Source organism: Muscardinus avellanarius, assembly GCF_963383645.1.
Source record: "Muscardinus avellanarius genome assembly, chromosome: 4".
Taxonomy (NCBI): domain Eukaryota; kingdom Metazoa; phylum Chordata; class Mammalia; order Rodentia; family Gliridae; genus Muscardinus; species Muscardinus avellanarius.
Genome location: NC_137789.1, coordinates 133,446,919 through 133,471,227, shown reverse-complemented (window position 1 = coordinate 133,471,227; position 24,309 = coordinate 133,446,919). Strand labels below are relative to the sequence as shown.

General features: G+C 49.4%; 1 protein-coding gene across 9 annotated transcripts in view; it reads right to left on the bottom strand.

The window, feature by feature from the left end:
- PAX2 (paired box 2) overlaps window positions 1-24,309 on the bottom strand; it is a gene marked incomplete at both ends in the record, with an annotated part of 87,627 nt that overhangs the window by 12,809 nt on the left and 50,509 nt on the right. For all 9 annotated transcript variants that reach the window (XM_080693606.1, XM_080693607.1, XM_080693608.1 and 6 more), the window contains 2 exons: window positions 8,433-8,559; window positions 10,749-10,924. In XM_080693606.1, the coding sequence (XP_080549732.1) occupies window positions 8,433-8,559; window positions 10,749-10,924 (303 nt within the window). The remainder of the gene's footprint in view (window positions 1-8,432; window positions 8,560-10,748; window positions 10,925-24,309) is intronic.

Genomic DNA, 24,309 nt, shown 5'->3' with positions numbered 1-24,309 from the left:
GTGAGAACTCTCTTAACAGCCAGAAAGCTGGTCACAGCCAGTCACACTGTTCCTACTCTTTCTTCATCCAGCACATGGCCTTAAAGTGCTGTGTGGGCTGCAGCGCCAGGGCCCCAAAGGACTGTGCAGACTGCTGGTCCAGGGCCCCACAGGAGGCAGTTTCCTTCTAACCCAGCTGGACCATGGATAGATCCTAGCATAAAACTAGAGAGCACTGGGGAGAATCCCATTTTCAAAGGGCTGAGAGGTAATGGGACAATCTTCTAGTCCAACATACTCATTTAGAGGGGAAAACTGAGGCTTGGGCAGAGAAGTCTCCAGAGCCCTCCTCAGGTCTCTTCTTGATGCTGCCTTCTCTGGCTGCATCAGCAAGTTGCAAATGAGAAGCAGAGCCAGGCAGGGGCTGGCTGGCACCCGGGAAACTGGGCCCAGGCTCACTGACGGGCTTTGTACAGAAGAGACCCTCATGCTGGGTGGGCAGAGGTTAAGCTTGTTTGCACAGTCTCCTGATACTCCAGGTCTCTCAGTTCCTCTCTGGCTTTATTTTGTTCTCTGAGAGCACTGAATTGTCAGCTCTAATCCTTCTGAAAGCGCAGCGTTTTTCAGGCGCTCTGTGTAAGTGAAACCCTAATCCCAAGGAAAACGGCCACTTAAGCTGCTGGAGCATTAGGCTGCTCCCGGAGCCAAGCCGCTGCAGGATTTCCTCCTCCCTGCCCGCCAGCCCAGCGCCAGCCGGGAGGAGAGGGGAAGGATTCCAGGCTGAAGGCCTGCAAAGCCCACTCAGAAGTGACAGTAGTGGCAGAGCTGCCTCCCAAAGCTCAGGGTTAAAAAGGCACAGGCTCGTTTGTCCTGAGGCTACAGCTGAGGGTGGGGGAGAATCAGGGAGATTCTCATCTCCCTGGGGAAGGAGAAGGGGTCTTCCTGTCACCTTGGGGGTGGCTGACTCGAGGGAAAAACAAGTGTTCAGGTCTTGCCTAGGTGGCTTGGAGGCCACCAAGACATTTCTTTCCTGGCGATTGGACCAGGGGCATTCTGCCTCCAAGCTACAACCCCAATCCCATTTTATGTTTCATTTGAAACAAGATCTCACTAAGATGCTGAGATGTCTTGCTAAGTTGCTGGGGCTGGCCTCAAATCTTCAATCCTCCTGTCTCTGCCTTCCAACTACTGGAATTATAGGCATGTGCCACCACTCCTTTCCAGGAGAAAAATATTATATATATTTTTCATTTTCTTTTCTTTTCTTTTCCCTTTTCTCCTCCTCCTCTTCTTCTTCTTCTTCTTCTTCTTCTTCTTCTTCTTCTTCTTCTTCTTCTTCTTCTTCTTCTTCTTCTTCTTCTTCTCTCTCTCTCTCTCTCTCTCTCTCTCTCTCTCTCTCTCTCTCTCTCATTCTCTCATTCTCTCTCTGGTACTGGGGATTGAACCTAGGGGCATTCTACTTCTGAGATATACCCCTGGCCCTTTTTTTAAAATTTGAAATAGGGTCTTGCTAAGTTGCTGGGAGTTTAAATTGGCAAGGCCTCAAACCTATGATCCTCCTGTCTCAGTCTCCCAAGTACTGGTATTATAAACATAGGCCACCATGTCCAGCTTCTAACAAGACATTTCTTTTTTTTTTACATTTTATTTACACATGGAACATATTGAAAATGGTACACATTTAGACTGTGCTCCACCAAGACATTTCTGAGCCCTTCGTCCTAATAAGTATCTGTAACATCCATTAGGATTTCTGGTTACTCAGAAAAGGCAGGTTTGATAGACTTTATGTTTCCTTTGCCAACCTTTTCTTCTTAAAAAGTGCTAAATAATGGAACAAACAAGCTTGGCACTGGGAGGAATCCCCATTTGGGGGAACTCCTCTTTGGGACATCCCTGGAGCCTCTGAACAACATCTACAGCAGCTGAGAGGTTCCTTTTCACCTGGCTCATCATGAAAGCAGTGCCCACTGTGTTCAACTAGGCAATGCTTTGTTGAGTTGGCTACTATAGGCACATAAAAACAGATCATTGATTTTTTTTTTGGAAAAAAAATGTCACAGTGCTGGGCATAGAGTGAAAATATTTTGATTCAAATTCGGACTTGTCTCTCTTCTGGTCTCTAAACGAACTAGGAAGAATATATTACGAAGGAACATGAGTCCATTTGATGTGTTTAGCCTTGTGTCTCATGGATAGATGGAGGAGATGAAGGGGGGAGGTAGAGGAACCAAGGTATGGGACAAATCTGGGCTCAATTTGGAAGACCCAGAATTACATCTGTACTAAGGCACCCCAAAACTCTCCTCCCTTGTACGGCTCCACTCATTGCTGGGATAGCTGGTAGGCACAGATGCCACCTGGGGTCAGGTTGGTACCGCTTTTCTTCTGCTCGAAGTTGGCCTGCCTCTCCAGGCCCTAGAGTGGTTAGTGCCTCTTCTTTTTAGCACCATTTTCCTCCTCCAGTGGTGGACTGGATAAAGAAGGAGGAGAAAGAGCACAATCCAATGACTCCCTAGGCTGTGGGCCCAGGGCACCTGCATATCTGTCAATGTCTCATTGCTATGGAAATGCCCCATAATTAAATCAGAGTGATGTCTGGGGGCTGAAGGTCCTTGAGGATGTGGCTGGAGGTTTCGGGGATGTCTGAGGAAGCTAGTCTTTTCTCTTCGGGGCTTCTCAGCCTAAATGAAAGGTCTTAGGGGCTGTGGGTACACAGGAGAAGCCCTCTGGCTTGATGTGGCCTCCATAGTAAAGGGCTCTCTGACTTGCCATGTATCTGAAGTTACCCTTACTCTTTCCTTTCAAGGTTGGAGAGGAACTCTGATGTCTGTGCCCTAAATTCCTCTGTTAATCAGGGGCTTTGAGCCGACAGACAAGACTAGGCGACTCCCAGCCTCCTTCAGAAACACTTCTGGGCCTTTATTGCCCTCTCCTCCCCCAAGGGGCTGGCCAAGGGCTAAGTGTTTTATGGAGGGAAATACGGTTGCATTGGAAGGGGGTTGTTAACTACAGGAAAGAGGCGGTTCCTGGAGGTCCTCGGGAGTCCCTGAGTAGGAGGAGGAGGTTTCCCAGGGTCCACACCTCTGTCCACTAAAAGGCTACTTTGCTGCTCGTCGCAGATGTGGGCAAGGGGTCCAAACTGCAAGAGTTGACTCCTGTCTCCAAGCTGACTCTGCTGCTCAGCTTTGAACTTTGGCTCATCAGCCTCCCATCTCTGCTCTGACTCGTCAGTTTCCAGGAGATCAGCTCCTCTGCTCCCGCTCCATGCCCTGAGCGCTTGGGCAGTACCCACAGCTACTCCTGGGCTGGAGGGCTTCCTTCAAAGCTACAGTCTCTCGGCATTAGGAAAAGTTCTCCCAAGCTCTTCAATAAAACTCCCTTTTCCCTGTCAGGTGGAGAAACATCCCCCATATGTGTGTGTGAGCATGCATACACACACACACACACACACACACACACACACACACACACACACACACGGAAGGAAAACACTGTCCTTGTCCCCAACTCTTCAATGTTTAGTCATCTTCCCAAAGGAAAAGTAAGATTCTTTGCTGAGGCTAAGCAGCCTGGGAGCTGGGATAAGCCATGAACAGGCTATACTTTCAGAGCTGCCTGAGGCTCAGCTCTCTCAGTGGCTCCTAGACGCCAAAACAATAAGCTGTAGGTGTGGCCTTCATTCTTTGCCCTTTTTGATCTCTGTTACAGCACAATTTGCTGAACAGTGGTGGGGAAGGGTCCCTGGGAATCTGGATCTGTGATAAAAACGGATACTTCTCTTTGATCCTCTTTGAAATATTAAACACGTGCAGTTCATAGTTGCTCTTGGATGGTTCCATGCTCTCCGGTGTTAACTGTTCTATGTACCGCTTCGTTTACTGTCCCTCTGATTGTTTATAGTCACATGAGATGCATGATTTCTTATGGTGGATTTTTTTTTTTCCTGTGTGAGTCCCTTGTTCCTTAGATTATTGAATGTCTCCACAAGGAAGGGTTGCTATTGTTCCTGCTGGGGTTTCTGAGAGAATTGCTATCCTGGACAAATTTTTATGCAAGTTCTTGGCTTGGGGTTCCTGCACAACACACTCATGGCATAAATTTAGCTTCTGATCCAGGCTCAGGCCTGGGGTCTCCATTTCTCATGGTGACATGTTGCTTTCTTCCCTCTCTTGCTTCCCTGGGCCACTGGAGTGAGCTTGTGAGTGTCCCTTTCCTACACGGCGCTGTCCCTGGCTTTATACAGTTCTAGTTTTCTGCTTCTCTTGGGCCCAAGGTCATGTTTCCTGCCTGGTGCGTTACAACCCCGACTTCTCCTAAGCAGGTCTCCCTCCAGCATGCAGCCAGCGGTGTCTCTCGTTCTGCTCTGGCTTTGACATTTCCTTCATTTGTGGCACCCAGTGAGTGAGGTTTGGCTGTGTATTAACATTTTTGGTTGTTCTGTTTCATCCAGCTGCTTTGCTAAGGTTACCCTGCCTTGCTCCTGGACATCAGTTTCACTCTTCCCTCATCTCTGGACCGCTACAACGAGGGTGGTGAGAACTACAAGTGCACAGGGCTCTCCCCGTGCGTGTGATGATGCCCACTGGAGGCCAGTGAAGCCCACACTGCAGCAGCTCTGGAGACAGGTGTGTCCTCAGCTTCGAGGATGATCATCTAGCTGCACGACCACTGACGTTGACACCATCTTGGCCCATTGGGGCTCCAGGTTAGGAAGCCTGCTCTCTCCTCTCGGCCAGACTTCCCCCAAGCCAAGGCACTCTCTAAATGCTCTAACGCGTCTCCAGTGACTGGGGATCCTGAAGCTAGCTTTCATCTTCTCCTCCCAGATCAACATCACTGCCAGGGTCTCTGCAGGCTCCTCCATGCTGCAGCCCCAGCAGGCCAAGAGAGAGGTGAGGTGAGGAGGCCGTGGGGAAGAGGGGCTACTCTCTCTACCAGTGATGGGAGACATTACGGAAGGAGCTCTGGCAAACAGTTGCAGCCAGAGGTCTCACTGTAGAGGCCCTGATCCAAAGGCACTGGACTGCTGAGGGGTTAGTGGCAGTCCCCTGTGGGGTCCTTTGGGGAGGTGGGGAGGTGGCAGAAGGCAGCCCTAGGCAGCCCATCCTCTCATCTAGCGGGCCCCTTTTCCCTTATCACTTAGGAGAGACTCGGCTTCGTTCCAGACCAGCAGCCTAGAGCAGTGGGCTGGAGAGAAGAGATGCCGCCGAGCTAGAGCAGCCCAGCGGCGGAAGGGAGTGGGTGATAAATTTAAATAACCAGCTTGACTTGGCAGCTTGCTGAGTTGTGATGCAGTGAAATTAAAATCTCGGCAGAACTTGCAAACACCACTCCGAAAAATCGGTCTCTTGCCTTGGTTCCATGATGGAAGGGGGTGGGGGAGGCCGTCGGGCTGAGCCCTAGCCCCCGGCAGCCACCCTTGCCTGCAATGTGATTAGCGGTGTCCTGGCCCACTGGGCCCTACTCTTCCCTCCAGACAATAGTCCAGGTTCCTCTCTCTTCTCAGTCCTGACCTTGTGGAACAGCTGTATCAAGTGGCTGGTGAAGTTTGAAATCAGCCTCCAGTGCCAGGAGGTGGCAGGAATATCAATAAGGTTTGGGTCTCAGATTGGGCCAGGGCCTTCCTTAGGACTCTTCTCCAAAGGTTTGTGGTCTCAGATGCCTGTCCTGGAGAGGGGGAGAGCTGTGGGCCTTCGACATGGGTGTGTGTGCGTGTGTGTGTGTGTGTGTGTGTGTGTGTGTGTGTGTGTGTGTGTGTGAAAGGGGCCCTTCCAACACCTCAGCACATCTAAGCCAAACAGCAGGCACAGGACGCCCCTCCCTTCCTTCCTTCCTTTTTTCCTTCCTTCCTTCCTTCCTTCCTTCCTTCCTTCCTTCCTTCCTTCCTTTTCTTCCTTCCTTCCTTCCTTCCTTCTTCCTTCTTCTTTTTTTTTTTTTTTGTGGAGCTAGGGATTGAACCCAGGGGGGCATTCTATCTCAGAACTATACCCCCAGCCCTCACTAAGTAGTTGAGGCTGGCTGTGAACCTGCAATCCTCCTGCCTCAGCCTCCCAAGTACTGAGATTACAAGCATGTGCCACCACGCCTGGCTTCCCTGCTACTTTCTTACCTAAGCACCCACCTGCCCACAATCACCTGCCTGCTGGGAAGGGCCTCCCCCCCAATCTTTTTTTCCTTCCACCAAATCTCTTAATATTTTTCAGTGAAATAAAATTTTTTCAGAACCTTTGAGGGGAATTTCTACAAATACACCAAGAGCCTCTCTCACACCCTGGCGCAGCGTGAAGCCTAGTTTTCACCGATGCCAGCATCTTTGTAGATGAACTCACCCAAAGACTACCGCTCCTAGTTGGCCTTGTATCACCATTCTCTGCCACCTACGAAGTCCTGGCCCGAAGGCCCACACTCTGGACCCACTCCCAAGACGGCCCACAAAGTCTCTGGGCAATGCCCCGTTTCTCACCTTGACAGTCCCTCCAGCAAATCCTGTTTGTCCCCATAATAAACACATCATGAATCATTCATCTTTAATAGATTATGCAAATTAGGAGGACATAAAATCAACAAAGATCAATAGCTGCAGCCGTTTAATTGCCAGCAAAAACATTTTAAGAATGAGCATAATCTGCAGCCCTTTCTCCAGTAATGGCACTATTAATCCAAACATTGGATCTTGGCCTAAGTGTGGAAAAATCGCTCCCCGCCCCCACTCCAGCCTCCCCGCCCCCACCCCGCCACACACTTTTCTCTTTTTGGTAATTTCCAGTTTCTGAGCGAGTTTCCCCGTCATTACCACTGGTGAACAGCTCCGAATGTTAATGGTTCTGCTTTTGTTACTCCTCGCTTGATTGAAATGTCGCATACAGATTGAGATGTTAGTGCTAACTTGCCACCTGGGAATGTCAAGCTGGGTCTGAAATGAACTTTCTCACACTTGGATCCAGATGGATCAGCCGGAGATGTTCCCAGGCTGAGCTGGGACTGTTCCAGGGCCATAGGGGGGCGGGGCGGGGGGCTGCTCAAGGTGGAGGGACTTTTCTGCACCAGCCTCAGTGTCCCCTGTGGCAAGAGCCCCTACCCTGAAGATCTACATCTCTACCCCCCCGCCCCCCCGGAAGTCCCTGCCTTTCGGACTCTGACCTTGAGCAAAGGGAAGTGCTCTGGGATCAGAGAAAAGTATCCCGCGCTCTTTTGCCAGTCGTCTGGGATGGACTACCTTCGAGAAGTGACCACTGGCCAGAAAGTTGGCCTGGCCTGGATCAGAGGATCTAAGGGGGCAGAGAGCTCTGGAGTTGGGCTACAGAGGGCTTGTGCTGAGGGCCAGCTGATCTAGGCTGCATCCTGACCCAGCTGACCCAGCGAAGGTCATTGCTCCCCAACGCCCAGTCAGCTCTGCAACTTCTAAGAACTCAGCCAAAGGGTGACTCTGTCTATGCCAAACACAGTGTTACCAGGACGCCCCTTCCAGAGGGCCTGGGAAAGCTACCGACGGCTCTGCTGGGCGTCCCCTGGAGGCTGGGTGGCTACTCCACACCCAGGTCAGACTGAGCCATGCTCAGATCAGCTCCAAGTCACAAGCAGGCCCCTCAATGGCGCCTGCTCCCTGTCTTGATTCTGGCCGCCTCCTCACTCGGCAGGTAACGCCTCAGTGTCTCCCAATCCCCACTGAGACCCTTCTCAATCATCCTGTCTCCCAAGGAACAAACGGCACATTGGCTTTAGTGTCTCCAGAATAATTAGGTGAATTTTAATAACACCTCTCCCACTTGGGCACTCTCCTGGCCCCGAAACCCTTCCGCAGTGCCAGGCGCCATCCCTGGCACCTTCTTCTGGCCCTCTCCTGCATGGTCATTCCAGATGCCTCTGTGGCCCCTGATTCACGGGGGGTCCCTGGCCAGGGTGCCCTATCCCCCTGCATTTGACCCTACCTATTTGACCTATTTGGTCTCCGGGAAGCAGAAGAGAGGCTACAATAACCATGTTCCCCTGTCACTCCACAGCAATGGGTGCCACGCCCTCAAGCCTTTCAAAGACACGGCCTCACAAGAGAGGAAAGTGGGTCCCCTAGAAGCCTTGGGGACAGAGGAGTGTGGAGGCTGGATACCGGGCACCCATGGCCCATCCTCACCAGCCTGGCCTATTTGTCCTCTACATTCTTCTGCACATGTCCTAACAAGAGGCCTGGAAGTCTGGGCACCTTAGCGGAGGCGAGAAAAAAGGCAGAGAGAAGACAGAGGACAGGGAGATCCTTTTCAGGCTAAAGCCTAGATCCTTGACCACAATATTTTCTCCCCAACATCTGCACACATCTGCTCAGGAGGCACCCTGGTTTTGGAGACTCTCTTGACATATCATGGCAGGGGGCCCACTTGTCACACTGAGCCCCAGATGGCACAGGCTGAGTAGCCCCCACTGAAAGCCGCGCCCCACCCTCCCGGAAGCCCCCTTACCGGTCACGACGGGGTATGTCTGTGTGCCTGACACGTTGCTGCCCAGCTCAGGGTTGGTAGATGCAGATAGACTCGACTTGACTTCATCAAGCCCAGGGGTCAGGGCTGGGAGGGAGTACTCGTTCCCCTGGGAGGACAGAGAAAAGCGACAGCTCTCTATTGATGAGCTCATACAGAGAAAGGGCGGTGTGCAGATGGGGAGGAGGAACGGGGAGCCCTCCCAGATGGGGTGGAAGGAGATGGCCCGGTGGAGAGGGGGGATGGGGAGGGGCGGGCACCCAGTGATGGGGAGTTTTGCTAGGGCAGGATAGACCTGCCGTAGGGAGCCAGAGATGCAGCCTGTGCACTGCGAGTGGTTTGGCCAGCACCCTTTAGGCTTCTGTAGCATCTCTTGCTTAAGAAGTCCCAGGAGGAAGGGTAGCAGTGGGGACCTCTTTGATGAGAGGAGTAGGGTGTTCAGGCCCCCCCCAGGAAGGGTGCTGTGGAGGAGGGGCGAACCAAGATGCAATGGGAGAGGCAGTAGTTGGGGGTAGGGCCTAGTGGGACCCTCAGCCTGGCACTGCAGGGCTGGCTGATCGGGTATGGGCGCCCCTTTTTTAAAAACAAACAAAGACAGCCCCATGGGCCCCTCGCTCTCTGCCTGTGCACTGGGGTATGAAATTGGGGAGGGGGAGAGTCCACATGGCTAACAGAAGGGTGGGAGGGGGCCAGTCATTGACTCTGAAAGGGTGTCCTGCCCGAAACACTCGGGTAATTGCCTTTTTATTGCAGCCACCGCCAAGCCAGACCCCGGAGCTGGGCAGACCAGGAGCCTGCACAAAGCAGGAAAAGTTGCTCTGATTAATATTACGTTAAATTAAAACTTATTTTCTGCTCTTTCGGGTCCGTTTTTTTCCCTTCCGCTTCCTGGCCCCCCCAGAGGACCCCTCCCCTCACTGGCTGGACGGGATTGCCTCGTCATTTCCAATTCCTTCTCGTATTGATCTTCCTGTAGAAATCAGTTTTGTAATTAGCTGCAAATTAGGCCTTCTACTGGGGGTGAAGCTGCCCCCTGATTTATCACCAGAGTAATTCGCTGTGATCGGAGAGAAATTAAAATGAACTCAATTAGGCTTCGGATTTGCTTTATGGGCCCTGCTCCGAGTTTCAGGGGGAAAAATGACTGTGCTGGTGTTTAATAGTCTAATGAAAGTAAATAAAGGTTATTCATTGTAATACAGCCGGGGACTCGGGGAGGGTGCACCGAGCCGCCCGCCTCGGCCGGCTCCTCCTTTGTTGGTTTATGGCTCAGGGCACCTTAAAAAGACTTTTGATTTTTGTTTTATGAAGACAAACAGCTTATGGGATAAAAGGACACGCAGGGAGAAAGGCGAGTGGCTAGGAGCTGCTGGAATCTTAGAGTAGAACTGAGCTGCATTCAGCCCGCTGGGCTTCGCTGAAGAACACATGTGTGGGTGTGCACGTCTGCGCGTGTGCAAGCATGGCAGTTGTGTTGCGCGTGCGGATGGGCCTGGCCTAGGCTGTGTGTGTGGGAGGGACAGGAGTGTGGCCCTGTGCGTGGGTGCATGCACTGGGGCTGCACTGATGTGTGGGTGGAGATGTGCTAGAGGTGTGAGCTGGGGAGCTTTGGGGATAGTGCTGCCTGCTGGCTCCAGTGCTGGGGCGAGAGGGCTGAGGACCAGGCTGGGGAGGCCGGGAGCAGATGGGTGGTGGTGCCATGTGCTTGTAAATGTGAGGAGCTGAAAATATGTTTCTGCTGGTGTGTTTTGTTGGGGTGCTGTGTGCTGCGCTGTGTGTTCTGAGCTGCTGTGTTAGGAAGTATCAGGAGAGGTCGTCAGCCTGCCTGGGATCATGCTGTTTGGCTGGACTGGAAGCAGGAGGCAGGCACAGGAAGATTGTCCTCCTGATGCGGGACAAGAGGAACTCCACAGATTGTACAAACTTTCTGAAGAGCCCTGGGGCAGGTGGGCAAGGGACATGGCAGGAGGCCATTTCTGCATACCCCATGCCAGGACCATAGAATGGTCAGCTGGAAAGAAGCTGATTCACAGAAGCCCTTCTTCCTATACATGGAGAAACTGAGTCTTCAAAGGGGATGAGATTTCCCCCTTGCACCCAGAACTCATCATTTCTAATCCCTTTATTCCATAATGATATCTCTTAACTGTCCCCTGATGTCCTCCTGTGAGCATGTCCACACAGCACACACACTGTGCCCCATACAGACACATGCAGTGTGGGCTGCTGGGTATGTTCTCAGAGGCCGCCTTCTGCCCAGTTCCTTCCCCTTCAGCGAGCAGGAAGCTCCTTCCTCACCTGTTCTGATTTGATGTGCTCTGATGCCTGGAAGACATCAGGGTAGGAAGGACGCTCAAAGACTCGATCCAGAGCTTCCAGCTGCTGTTGGGTGAAGGCGTCAGCTCTCAAGTGCTTCCGCAAACTGTCCACACCGCTCTGAGAGTCTCCGTTGGGGACCGAACCCTCAGACACATCTGGGGAACACATGGACACCCGGGATATTAATGCAAGGCCAGCAGAGGCACAAGGAGTGTAGACAAGGGGGTGCCTTGCCCTGGGGCTCTGCACCCCTACCGGGATCCCTTACTTTCATCTCAGAGATCTGGCTGGGAAGCCAGAGCCCTGAAGGAGCTGGAAAGAAAAAGAGAACTCGGGGTCACTGAGAGAGGTGGAGGCAGAGGGGCTCCCTGGGTTGTCTCTCAGGCCCCCCTCCTGCCCTGTCCCCCAGCCTGGGTAAGCTTGAGCAAGGAGTTGAGTTCGCAGGTCCGCATTACGGAGCCTGTGGAGAATTGAACTCGGCTCCAAGATGAATTTCAGTTCCACTGATTCCAAGGGTTGAAATCATCAAATCTCTCAGGCTGAGTGTAACATGGAGACTGGGTGAAGTAATTAACTGTGCTGAGGGAGGAGGGGCTCTGAGAGCAAAGCCAAGCGCTGGGCTGGGCTGGGGACTGAGCAGGAGTAAGGAGACACCTGGGCTGTGAGCACCCCATGGGCAGGCTCCAGAGGACCGACGACCTGCTGTGCCTGCCACTTCTCCCTTGGAGAACTTTGGCTCAGGCCTCCACCAGGAGCCAAGTCCTCAGTCACCAGGTTCTTCCTGTGGGTTTCCACAGGGAGCTGAGACTTGTTCCAAGAAGGAAAGGCCTGGTGGGGCCCCACAGGGCCTGTTTCATTGGGGCCGCAAGCCCCATCCTGTCAGGCTCGACCCAGGCGCTCTCACCCCGGTTAGCCCTGCCTCCTCGATCTCTGCCTTCTGGAGGGTCCCTTGGAGCTTCAGAGTGCAGAGGAGATAAAGTGCCTCTTCCTGAGCCCTTATTCTCCTGCCTCCTCCCCCGCCCCGCCCCGCCCCAGCCCCAGCTTGGTAACTTCTGGGCCTGTCCACCCAGGACCAGCTGGGGAGCCTTGGACCTCAGGCCAGACCATGTGTAGCCCCCAGGGTGTTCCTCTGGGACTGTTATATATATCAGTTTATAGGTGATTATACGATATGATATAATCAATATTGCATTATATACAGTAACACCGTACAGTATCATTTGGGAGACCATAGAAAATATTACATATTGATTAACCTCAACCTGCAGCCTCGCTGGCCTCCCAGATGGAACATGGGCTCTGCTTTCCAGAGGGACCTCCTGTCTTCCCTCTATGCTTTATTTTGGAAGGGGTGGGAAAGCAAAGAAAATGTACGTGTATGTGTGTGTGTGTGTGTGTGTGTGTGTGTGTGTGTGTGTGTGTGTGAGAGAGAGAGAGAGAGAGAGAGAGAGAGAGAGAGAGAGAGAGAGATTGAGAGGTTGACCCTGATAAAGTCTGAGGCAAGCAGAGGAGCCTCAATGGTATTTCTATGGACAAAAGCCTAGCAGTTGTGTTTTTTTTTGTGTAATAGTTTTCCGTCTTAGAGGGTGTAGGTATCCCTGAGTGTGAATTGGGAGGTAGCGTGTTTATTTTTCTCTTTTGTGTGAGTATTTTCTATGTATATACACATCTGGATAAAAAGGGTCTCTGAGTGTTTAAATGACAGAATTCTTTTCTTTTCCTTTTTTTTTTGTACTGGGGTTGAACCCAGGGGCATTTTACCTCTGAGCTACCCAACTCGTCTTTAAATTTTTTTTCTTTTTCTTTTTAATTTTTATTGGTGTATTGTATTCATACATCATACTGGGGTAAAATACTTGTGTGTACATACATGTACACATCACCGATTTAACCCCTACCCAATTCCCACCCCATTCCCTCCCCATCCCTCCTTCCCTTGCTTGGCTTGGTGGTTGACTTCGATATGTTTAAGTATATCTTGTGTTTTAGAGATTTAAAATTTTTTTAAACAGGGTCTTGCTAAGTTACTGAGGCTGGCCCTGAGCCTGCAGTCCTCCTGCCGCAGCCTCCCAAATATTGGGATTCTAGGCAGGCACCACCATGCCCAGCTGAGTAAGAGCCTTTCTGAGAGGATGTCTGTGACTGCAGAGGGAGCAGAGCCCGTGCCCCCACTTCTTATGTGACTCTTCTTTCTCCCCATTTTACTCCCTGTAGCTGCCTGCAAGTTCCATGTGTCTAACTCTGTCCCCCAGAGCCCTCCTACCTTTTGGGGCGGCCCTGCTGTCAGGGTGGGAGGCACCAGGGGTCTTTGTGTGCACAGCTAGTGCAGTCTCACCAATTGGGGCCTGGGGAATAGAATGTGCATTTGTGAGTGTGTGTTTGTGCATTACGTGGGTGGATGTGTACGTGTGTATAATGTGTGTATGTGTGGCGGACCTCAATCCATGCCTCTGTGTAGATTTGTGTATATGCCTGTGTGTGGCGTGGCCGTGTGTGTGTGTGTGTGTGTGTGTGTGTGTGTGTAAGGGCTGAACTGAAGCTTTGTCCTCAGGTCACTGGCTGGAGGAGTCTCTTTGCCTTCATTTATTCAGGGGCCCTTCAGATCTTGACAAATCTGTCACTCTAAATTTGCGAGAGATTATGGTGCTCTCTCCCCAGCCCGCAGAGAGGTGATATATGATATCTGCTGCCCCTATTGATTGCCTGATCTGGTGGCAGAGGCCGGCGAAATGAACTTGAAATGAACATCATGCCTCAACTCATTGTGCGTATAATACACTACTTAATCCCACATTTTTCAGCCGCTATGGAATTCAATTGATCAATCATGTTCCACTGATAGTACTGTTTTAGGGGTTATTGCTGCTCCCTCCACGCACTGACCTTTTTATTTATTTATTTTTTTGTATACCCAGGCCCCGGTGGTAAGGCTGCGAGGCTGAGGCTGGGAGGGCGGGAGGGGAAGGCGAGAGGAAGCCCGGGGGCAAGGTGGCAGGGAGGTGGCCTGGAGGAAGAGGCGAAGGCAGGTGGGGGAGGTGGGTAGCAGAAGGTGTGGAGGGGCAGCGCCACAAAGTGGCTGGTGAAAGCACCTGGAGAATCGCCCAGAGGCTAGAGGAGGCCTGAGAAGCTCCCCGCAGGGAAAGGAAGGCCACGGGGCAGTGGGGAAAGGCAGCAGCCATGATGAATGGCAAAGGAGCCCAAGGGGGGCCAGGGAGGTGAGCCACAGGGCAGGGGAGGGCGGTGGGACTGGACTCAGCCACAGGTCCCACAGGCGATCATTACCTCTCTCTCCAGGGGAGGGGGAGGCCAGTCCTTTGAGCTGGAGGAGGAAAGGAGAAATGCAGGCCAGGGGAGAGGGCAGGAAGGGCAAAAGGAGGTTGGGAGAGGCGCTGGGTCAGAAGGTGCAAGGCAGAGAGGCTCTGGGAAGGGGGAGCCAGACGCAGGGGAAGGGCAGAAAGAGGGAGAGGCTTTCCGCAGGAGCCTGGCTGGGGTGAGGACGCCTGGCGCAGGAACAACACCAGCTGGCCCTGTGTCGCTGATGCCTGGGTGCCCAGCTACCGCGAGCAGCCCAGGGCCTGGATGGGGAGGGTTGAGAGGTTCAGGTTGGAGGACAAAAAGGAGAAGAGAACAGCAGAGGAGGCGCAGGAAAGCAAAAGGAAACAAGGAAGAAGAAAACAGAAAAGGAAAATGAATGAAGCAGCTGACAGCACTGACCACTCGGGGCCTCCTGGGACGACAGAGCTCAGGGTAGCACTTCCCACGAGGAAGAGACCCTGCTAGGCCCCCAGGGAAGGGCTCCCTTCTCTTCTCTTCTTTTCCCTCCCTCCCTTCCTTCCTTCCTTCCTTCCTTCCTTCCTTTCTTCTTCTTTCTTTCTTTCTTGGTACTGGGGATGGAACCCAAGGGCATTCTACCTCTGAGTTACACCCCCAGGCCTATTTTGTATTCTTTATTTTGAAACAGGGTCTCACTAAGTTGCAAGGGGCTCACTAAGTAGCTGAGGCTGGCTGCAAACCTGTGATCCTCATGTCTCAGTACATGCCTCCCAAGTACTGAGATTACAAGCGTGTGCCACCACTCCCGGCTCTGTAAGGGCTCTCTGACAGAGTGGGGCTAAAACAGAGGCAGAGAGAGAAGTTGGTCCTGACCTAAGTTTCAGATGAGCAAGGAAGAAAGATATGGGAGTAATTAACTAGCATCCATCCAAAGAAGATTCCCCACCTGATTCCTGCCAAAGAGTCAGGCTGTGAGCTACTTGTGGGCAGGGATCATAGCTGAGGCAGTGTGTGTGTGTGTGTGTGTGTGTGTGTGTGTGTGTGTGTGTGTGTGTGTTTTACTGGGGATTGAACCCAGGGGCATTCTACCTCCAAGTTGCATCCCCAGCCCTATTTTATTTTTATTTTGAAACGGGGTTTTGCTAGGTTGATGAGAGTCTCACTACTTGCCGAGGCTGTCTTTGAACCTGTAATGCTCCTGTCTCAGCCTCCCAGGTACTGGGATGCATTTCTATAGCTCCAATGCCAAGTACGGCACATAGTAGGTACTCAGTAAATGACTGAATGGACAAATGCCACTCTCCTGGGTGGCATTCATAACCAGACTTCTGGCAGAAGGTTTTGGGACTGGGTCACTTGTCAGGCAAATCCCATGTATCCCTGGTGTTGAGAGGACGGGCAGGGCCTGGGTAGACATCTACTCCTTCTGCACCCACCCCACTGCCTGTTACCTCTAACAGCATCATCCTGGGTCCCCTGGAGGCCCTTCTCATCTCAGCAACACCATCCACCCACCTCTGGTGCCTCAAGCCAACGGAGTGAAAGCACTGTGTCCCCAGTTAGGAGCAGAGCCTGGCCTTGGAGCTGCAGGGCCTCCATCCAAAGCAGGTGGCAGGGGCTGCTTAAGAGCAGGGCTCAGCGAAGGCCTCTACATTTGGATTCCCTGAACCAGGGCAGCTGGAGTGTGATGGTCATTTGTCCTGGAATTTCTGGAAAACCTCTGATTTCCAATACTCTTTCTTCTTTTCTACTGTCAGTCTGTGTTTTGGGGTTAAGGTTGGGAAGTCTGGTTGCTGTAGGTTGACTAAGACCCCAGAGGACTGGGGAGGGACCATGTGCTGGTCTCCATTTATGGAAGACTCAGCCGTACTCTCTCCCCTGCCCAGCTACTCTAACAGCATACAAATGGCAAGAGCTGCTTCTATGTTCTGGCTTCAAAGCTCATTTAGTCCTTCCAACAATGCTGTTAGGTAAATACTGTGACACCTGCTTTAAAGATAAGGAAAAAGAGGCAAAGAAAGTTTAAGTAGCAGCTAGTGGAAGGCCATGTCGCTAGTAAATGGTAGTTAGGATCTGAATCCAGTTCGGTCCTACTCCAGAGCCAGGCTTCTAAAACATTTCACTCTGCTTCCTGGGCGCCAACCCCGGGGACCCAGCTGAGAGGCGCCTGGTCCCGTCTGGGCACACGGCCTTCTTGGTGGCCATACCAGTTCTCTGCTTTGCCCCTTCCCTACACTGAGGCTAAAACTTCTGGCATGAGTGTAGGCTGCCCAGATGATTAGGGGACTCCTGCCCCCAATTATTCACGTTAGATTGAGGAAAACTAGCTGGGTGGGTGGCAAGGTGGGCAGGCCACCTGTTCGAGGTCACACAACTCAGCAGCAGGTCTCCTGGGATGAGAGCCCATTCCAGGTGCTTTGCTCACTACAGTGTACGCATGCTCAAGGAGATACCACAAATCTGTTTTGGAACATGCATACTATATAAAGAAATTAATTTAACAAGCAAACTGATAAATTACAACTTTGATGTATATTACTCTTCCAAGGGGAACAAAACTGATATTGTCTAACTGACCACTTTATATTTATATTAGCACTCAATGCAAAGTCTTCAGAGACCATGTTATTTGGGCTTTCCAACCACTCTCCAAGGTAAGTAAAATTCGAATCCTCTTTTTACTGGTGAGGAAACTGAGGGTCGAGTAACAGAGGTGACTGGAGGGTGTGTCCACGAGGGAGCCCAGCACAAGGAAGGTATCAGCTCGCTAAACGCCTGTGGTCTGAACCAGCACCCGCCCAGCCAACATCTAGAGACTGGATGCAAACAAAGAGGACCAGAAAGTGGGAGTCATCTTGGCTGGAGGGACTGCCACCGACCTGGTGACAGTGGTGAATTCCTGATCATGGGGAATGTTTATTTTCTTCTTCTTTAAGTTTTTATTTTGTCCAGGTTTTGTCCAACAAACAAGTACTAGTTCTAGGGTCCTTATTAAAACTATATTGGGGGTGGGAGTGTAGCTCAGTGTTAGAACATGTGCCTAGCATAAGAAGGCCCTTTTGTTCCTCAAAAAGGATGGGGTCTCCTCAGTCACTCCCCACCTCTTCCTGGGCCATCCTAGAGCTGAGTCCACTCCACACCTGTCACTCCAGGCCAGAGCCCTCACACTGGCCGGTCATGATCAGGTTGTCCAGTGAGGTCTTGGTGGCTTGGGGAGGAGGCTAGTCGCTGAAGACCGTGTCTTGGGCTAGGGGTAGGGACAACAAATGGAAACACACTTTCCTCCTTGTGCATTTACATACTACCTGGACTCCCCAAGTGCTCACTGCAAGCGCTGAGAGGTAAATGGGCTAAGCATCGGCTAAGAGGTAGGTGGCAGTGGTTAGGAATAGACAGAATGAAATGACGCCATTTCCTTGGTCAGAAAGCCCCAGGGCTCCTCAAAGTTTGCTGAGCAGGGTCTGCCCACCAAATCCCAGGAATCAGGATTAGGCATTTGAAGGAAAAAAAAATTTTAAGTATAGCAAAAAAAATTATGTTAACTTCAGTTTTATAAGCCCAAATACAAATGTCCACTCGTCTATGGGGAAACTGACACTACTGGGGTATTTATTTATTTATTTATTTATTTATTTATTTATTTATTTTTGGTGGTACTGGGGTTTCCGGAAGCCCTTCTATCTCTGGGCTACACTCCCAGACCTATTTTATATTTTTATTTGGAAACAGGGTGTCTTTAACCAGCGTGGCTGGCTTTGAACCTGCGCGATCCTCCTGTCTCCGCCTCCCAAGCATGGGGATTACAAGCGTGCGCCACCATGCCCGGCCTGGGCTTTCACTTATATTCATGGAATCTGTTCAACTTTACAAGATACTTATCACTATTTTTATTATCTTAGTTCACAAGAGGAAGTAGTTTCAGAGAGGCAAAGTAATTTGCCTATTAAGTAGCAGAACTATTAAGTAGCAAAGCCTGGGTCTAAACTCAAGGCTGTCTGCCCCTGCTGCCCTCTGCTTGACCATTTGCCTTCCCCCATCCTTATCATCTGGGTAGCCACCATTTCTGGCACACTTCCTGGGTTCTAGGCAGGCTCTGGGTACTTCATAATATGACCTCTAGTCCTCATAGAACACTTGCAAAAGAGAAGCGCCACTTAGCTCAATTTCACAAACAAGGAAACAAGCTCAGAGAGAGTTTAGGTATGTTCAACATCACAAAGCCAGCAAGAAGCAATCCTGGAGAAAGCAAATAATCATTCACAGGCAGAAAATGATCTTAAAAAGGAGCAGGGTGTGGTGGTGCATGCTTGTCATATCAGCACGTGAGAGGCTGAGACTGAGGATCAGAGATTTAAGGCCTCAACTCAACAACTTATTGAGGCCCTTAGCAATTTAGTGAGAGCCTGTTTCAAGATAAAAAATAAAGAGAGCTGGGGATGTAGCTCAGAGGTAGAGTGTCCCTGGGTTCAATCTCCAACACCAAAAGAAAAATGAAAAACAAAAGAGGGAGGGAGGGAGAGAGAGAGAGAGAGAGAGAGAGAGAGAGAGAGAGAGAGAGAGAAAGGATGGAGGATTAAGTGGGAGCAGGAGTGGGCCTGGGCCTCTGGCCGGTCTTCCTGATGGCCTTCCACCTCTGCTCCTTCACACACTAGCCCCCTCGGAGGGCTTCACCCCGGGGCTGCCCCTCAGTCTCCCCAGCCGCCAGTTGTTGCAGTTTCAAACTCAATTGTTCTCCCCGGTACTGAGGCAAATGGAGTCATTAATTACCTTCTATCGGCTGGGCTGAGTTCAGAATGCGATCAATATCCCCGCTTGTCATTCAGGGCAGCCCGCCTGTGCGGCCCAGCCCCACCCCCACGGCGGCGCAGAGGCAGGCTGGAGGTCTGGGCCGCCATCCTCAGCCTCCCTCCCGTTGGGCTGGGCGTAGTGAGTGGGGTTGGGATGCTGAATGGGTTGCTTCCAGAGCTGGGGTGCCTTTTAGATGGGAAGAATGACAAAGACTGATGACATTGGAAGGGAAGGGGCAGAAGGCAGAGAAAGCAAACAGAGGGAAGGAGTGTGAGGGAAGGAGGAGAAGAGAGGAAACTGAGAGACAGAGGAGAGATGGAGAAGAGAAGATGAGGGGGAAGCGTGGAGTGAGGGAGAAAGAGAGAGGAGGGAGGGGTCTACCAGGCCACGGTGTTCTGGGAGAGGGACCAGAGAGCCAGGCTGGGGAAAGAGCAGTGGAACACTGCTTGTCCAAGGAGACGGGATGACATAGCCCATTGTCTCCCAGCCTTAAACTGGACAAACTGTGTCTGGCCTGGCCGTGAACCCCAAGCCAACCTTGGCAGGCATGAAGATGCCCTTGGAAATCTGCCCAAAGCTTTGGCTCTGGGCAAGACCTGGTCTGCCCACCCTGCAAATCCTGGCAAAACCCCTGCTACCCTCGACCAAGCCCAGCTTCTCTGCTTTCACTGAGGTCGTCATACGGTGAGAGGCTGCCTGACCCGGCTTTGCTGTGCCCATTCACAACCAGTGGCCTCTGGGGGCCTTAACTGCATCAGGGACCTTGATGTAGGCTGGACTAGGAGCACATTTCCTGGTCCCCCCCCCTTTTTTTGGTACTGAGGATTGAACCCAAGGGAGCTCTACCTCCAAGCTATATCTTTTTCATTTTTAAAAAACTTGAAACAAGGCCTCACTAGTTTGCTTAGGTTCTTTTGTTGAGGCTGACCTCCATACCTGGGATCCTCCTATCTCAGACTCCGTAATATAGGGATTACAGGTATGAGCCAACACACTCAGCTGAATCCTAGCTTTATTGCTCACTTGCTTTACAACCTTGGACAAGTCCTGTGAGCTTCTCTGGAATTGGCTTCCTCAGATATACACAAAAAGGTTGCTAGCATCCCCCTTAGCAATATTAATTTCTCCTTTCTTTGTGTTCTGACAGCCATTGCTCCAAAGTTCTATTGTAGAAATAAAATACTACTAACTGAATTGGATCCGGTTCCTATTATGTTGCCAGGCACCACACTTAACACACACACTGGTTTAATTCTTAGAATAACAGCAACAACCGTTTATTAAGTGTTTACTGTATATCAGGCACTTGTGTGAGAATTTTACGTATATTAATTCATTAAATTTTTACAACAAAAACTTAAGCGGGAAGCGTCTGGTATTAACCTCATGTTGTAGATGAGGACATGGAAGAGCAGAGGGCAGGCGCTTTCCCAAGTCGCACAGTTACAGTTCAGGAGTGATGGACGAGCTAGAGCCCCGCCCAGGCCCTCTGCCCCCAGTAGCTGAGCGCCCAACCTGGAGAAACGATGGGCCAGCGAAGATGGGCGACTCCCATGGCCACATACACGCCCAAGGAGCGGCAGGGCCAAACGTACACTCGGGTGTGTCGGTTATTTTTTTAATGCTTGTTTTCTTCTTCACTAAACTGTGCGTTTTGAAGGCAGGAAAACAATAGTTTTCATCCTTATAAATCTAATATAGGACCTGATACATGGTAGCCGATCCCATATGTTGGCTGATTTGTTGAATAGAATTCTTTCTTCTTTTCTTTTGTTATTTTATTTTATTGTTGAATAGAATTCTATAAGCAAATACTGATAAATCCTTAACTTGCTTTGCTCAACATTTAGTTGCTGGGTTGTTTGTTTGTTTGTTTGTTTTACAGTACTAGAGATTGAACCAAAGGGCATTCTACATCTGAATTATACCTACCAGCCCTTTTTATTTTTTTTTATTTTGAAACAGATCTTGCTAAATGATTGAGGCTAGCCTTAAATCTGAGACTCTTCTGTTTCAGCCTCCCAAGTACTAGGATTACAGGCATGTGCCACTGTGACCAGGCTTAATTGCTTTTTTGTTTGTTTGATTTCAGTACTAGGGATTGAACCCAGGGTCACTGTACCACAGAGCTCTATCCCTAATCCTTTTTTATTTTGAGACAAAGTCTTGCTAAGTTGCCCAGGTTAGCCTTGAACTTGCCACCTGCCTCAGCCTCCTGAGTAGCTAGGCTTACAGGAGGGCACTACCACACCTAGCTCAACATTTTACTTTTTAGGAGGAAAAACAAACAAAAGAAGTTACTACTCTGGATTCAGTGCCATTCACATTTTACACCAGGAAAGTATTGTGGGAATAATTGAATCTGGTTCTCTCTTAGAGTTTTAAAATTAAAAAAAAAACAGAGCCAGGTATGGTGGTGCATGCCTATAATATCAGTACTTATGAGGCTGAGACTGGAGGATTGTAGGTTCAAGGCCAGTGTGCATTAGCTTAGAGAGACCCCGTTTCAAAGTAAAAATAAAATAGGGCTCAGAATATAGAATATAGCTCAGAGGCAGAATGCCCCTGAATTCAATCCCTGGTCTGTCTGTCTGTCTCTCAAACACACACACACACGCACACACACACACACACACACACACACACGCACACGCACACGCACACACACACACACACACACACACACAAACACACACACACATCAAGCAAACAAACAAAAAAAAAACCCAACCCAAACAGAACAAAATGACAAGCTCAGAAAAGCCAGGTAGTGGCCCTATGTCACAGAACCACTCATCACTAGAATGAGAACTGGGGTTCCTAGCCCAGAGTCCTTCCCACTACTTATCCTCACCGAGAAAGAAAAATGGATAAAAGAGAAGTGGTGGAAATCTGGGGAGAAAGCAACCATGTCTGGAGTTGACAGCAGCAAAGGAAAGGGGCGCTCGCAGAATCTGACGTGAGGAAGCAAACTGCTCCAAAGGAAGGGAAAGAATGGGCATGGGGCCCCGTGGCCCATCCTGAAAGGGAATATAATTCCGTGAGGACAGGATGTTCCAAAATGAAAGTCTGCCTCCATGAGCTCAAATAATCAACCTGACAAAGGGAAGGGATGGGAGGGGAGGGGTGGTAGAGAAGGGCATTTGAGGAAAATCGCCATTGTTGCACACCGCTAAGCTTTAAAATATGATGAGCCTAGATTTTAAAAGGACATGTACATTGAACAGTGGAAAATTATGCAGCCATTAAAAAATCATGTTTTCGAAGAATATGTAATGATATGTGAAAACGGTCCTATATAATGTTAAGTAAAAATAGCAAGACAAGGCTATACAGTATCATTTCAATTTTGGTTAAAAATTGCATATATAAAATTATATATGCACAGAAAAAAAGACTAGAAAAATACACTGAATTTCAATAGTGATTATCACTTAGTGAAGAGATAATGGGTGATTTTTAAAAGAGATTTACCATCTCTTCTTTAAAAGAGATTTACCATCTCTTCCAAATATTTTACAGTGAACATGTATTGCACTGGTAATCAAAGTAATTTTTTTCTCTTATAAAGGACACTGAACAGATGGAAGGAGGGACCCTAACCAAGGATGGATATGAGTAGCATGAGCCTGTCAGGAAGACAAAAAGCGCAGAACAAGCTGAGACAACAAAAAGGGCTTGGGTTGCTGTGTGCCGAGAAAGGACATAAAGGAAGGTAGGTTTAAGCTCCAACCTGGGGAAGGAGAGGTAATGCCGAGCAGGGAGAGGGCGCGGGCAGAATTCTCAACCCTCAGCTCGCCTTTGTCTTCTCAGGCAAAGAGAAGACCTTCAACACGCCCCATCAGGAAGGCACTGAGCCTGGTCTCCGAGGGGTGACTGAGTTAACTTTCTCAGATCATCTGTATGTCAGACCGCAAGAGTAAAACTTAGATAGGATCGTAACACTGCTGTTGATAATCCTAGTGCCACGAAGTTGTAAGACCAGTGAGGCCATGACAAATCTCACGCCATCCTGCCTTGCAGAACATGGCAAGGATAGGCCAGGCAAACGAAGCCATGGCAAACTCACTCTCAGACTTTGGGTATCTTTTAGAAGAAATTATTGTCCGGCAATGTATGGGCATTAGAAAAGAATTTTCTTCTAAAAGTTTATAGTCTTAAGATTTATATTTAGGTCTTTTATCTATTTTGAGTTAATATTTGTATATGGTGTTAGGTAAGGGTCCAATTTTATTCTTTTTCATGTAATTATTATTTTTCAACAATATTTAGTTAAAAGATTAGTATTTCCCCCACCAAATGTTGGTGGAAACCTTGTCAAAAATAACTTGACAATATATGAAAGAATTTAGCTCTAGGCTTGTATTTAACTCCAATGGTTTATATATCTGCCTTTAGAACAGTACTACACTGTTTCAATTATTGTAGCTTTATATGATTTGAAATCAGAAAATATATATCTTCTAGCTTTGTTCTTTTTCGAGATCGTTTTGGGTATCTAAAGTCCATATTCTATATTAGGATAGAAAAGAAAATGTTATATACCCCAGAGTCTGTGCACACTCACCAAGACTAACCTGTGGCACAACAGCCTGGGGTCAGTGCCTAGATCAAATGCCACCCCCCCACAGAGACTTTCCCTGCTGCCCCTGTTAGAGGCAGCTGCTCTTTTCTTAAAATAAATAAATAAATTCATCATAGCTTTTTATGCCTTGATCATAGCACTGGCCACGCTCTACTTTTAGGATGAAGAGTACATCTGCTTCCCTTTTAGATCATATGCTTCTTGAGGTCGAAGCCTGTTCCATTTACCTGTGTAAATCAGTTGTACCACGCTTTACAAATCGGGCACTCAATTTGTTCATCAATGTTAATGGAATTTTTATTCATTGATTAAGGCAATTTTGTGGATGTCGTAAATGTTAACATTTAGCAAAGAATCTCTTTCCTACCTTTATGGACAAGGTAAAGAAAAGTAAAACAGTTGATGGCTGTTGGTTAGGCTCAATATAAATAATAATAATAATAATAATAATAATAATAATAATAATAATAATTTATCACAACCAGGAGAGAGGGCTCTACTGGTTGGCCGTGTACTTTTCTTTATTTTAAAGGAGAATAACTTAAAAAAAGAAAGAAAGAAAAGGAAAGAAACTGCTTGGATTATGATATAGAAGACATCCTTATGATCTTAATCAGGTGAATTTAAGCACCCAAACCAACAAGATGGAATTCAACAGGGATAAATGGAATGCCCTATGTTTAGGTTAAAAAAAAATCAATTACACAAGTGCAGAATGGGGGTAGACCTGGCTTGATAGCAATTGATGTGAAAAAGATCTCGAGGTTTTAGTTGACCACGAACTCAATATAAGCTGGAGTCTGACACGGCTGCTAAAAAATCGAATGTAATCTTAAGCTACATTATGGATGTAGAGTCTTCAGGCAAGAGTGGCAATGGCCCCACTGTACTTGG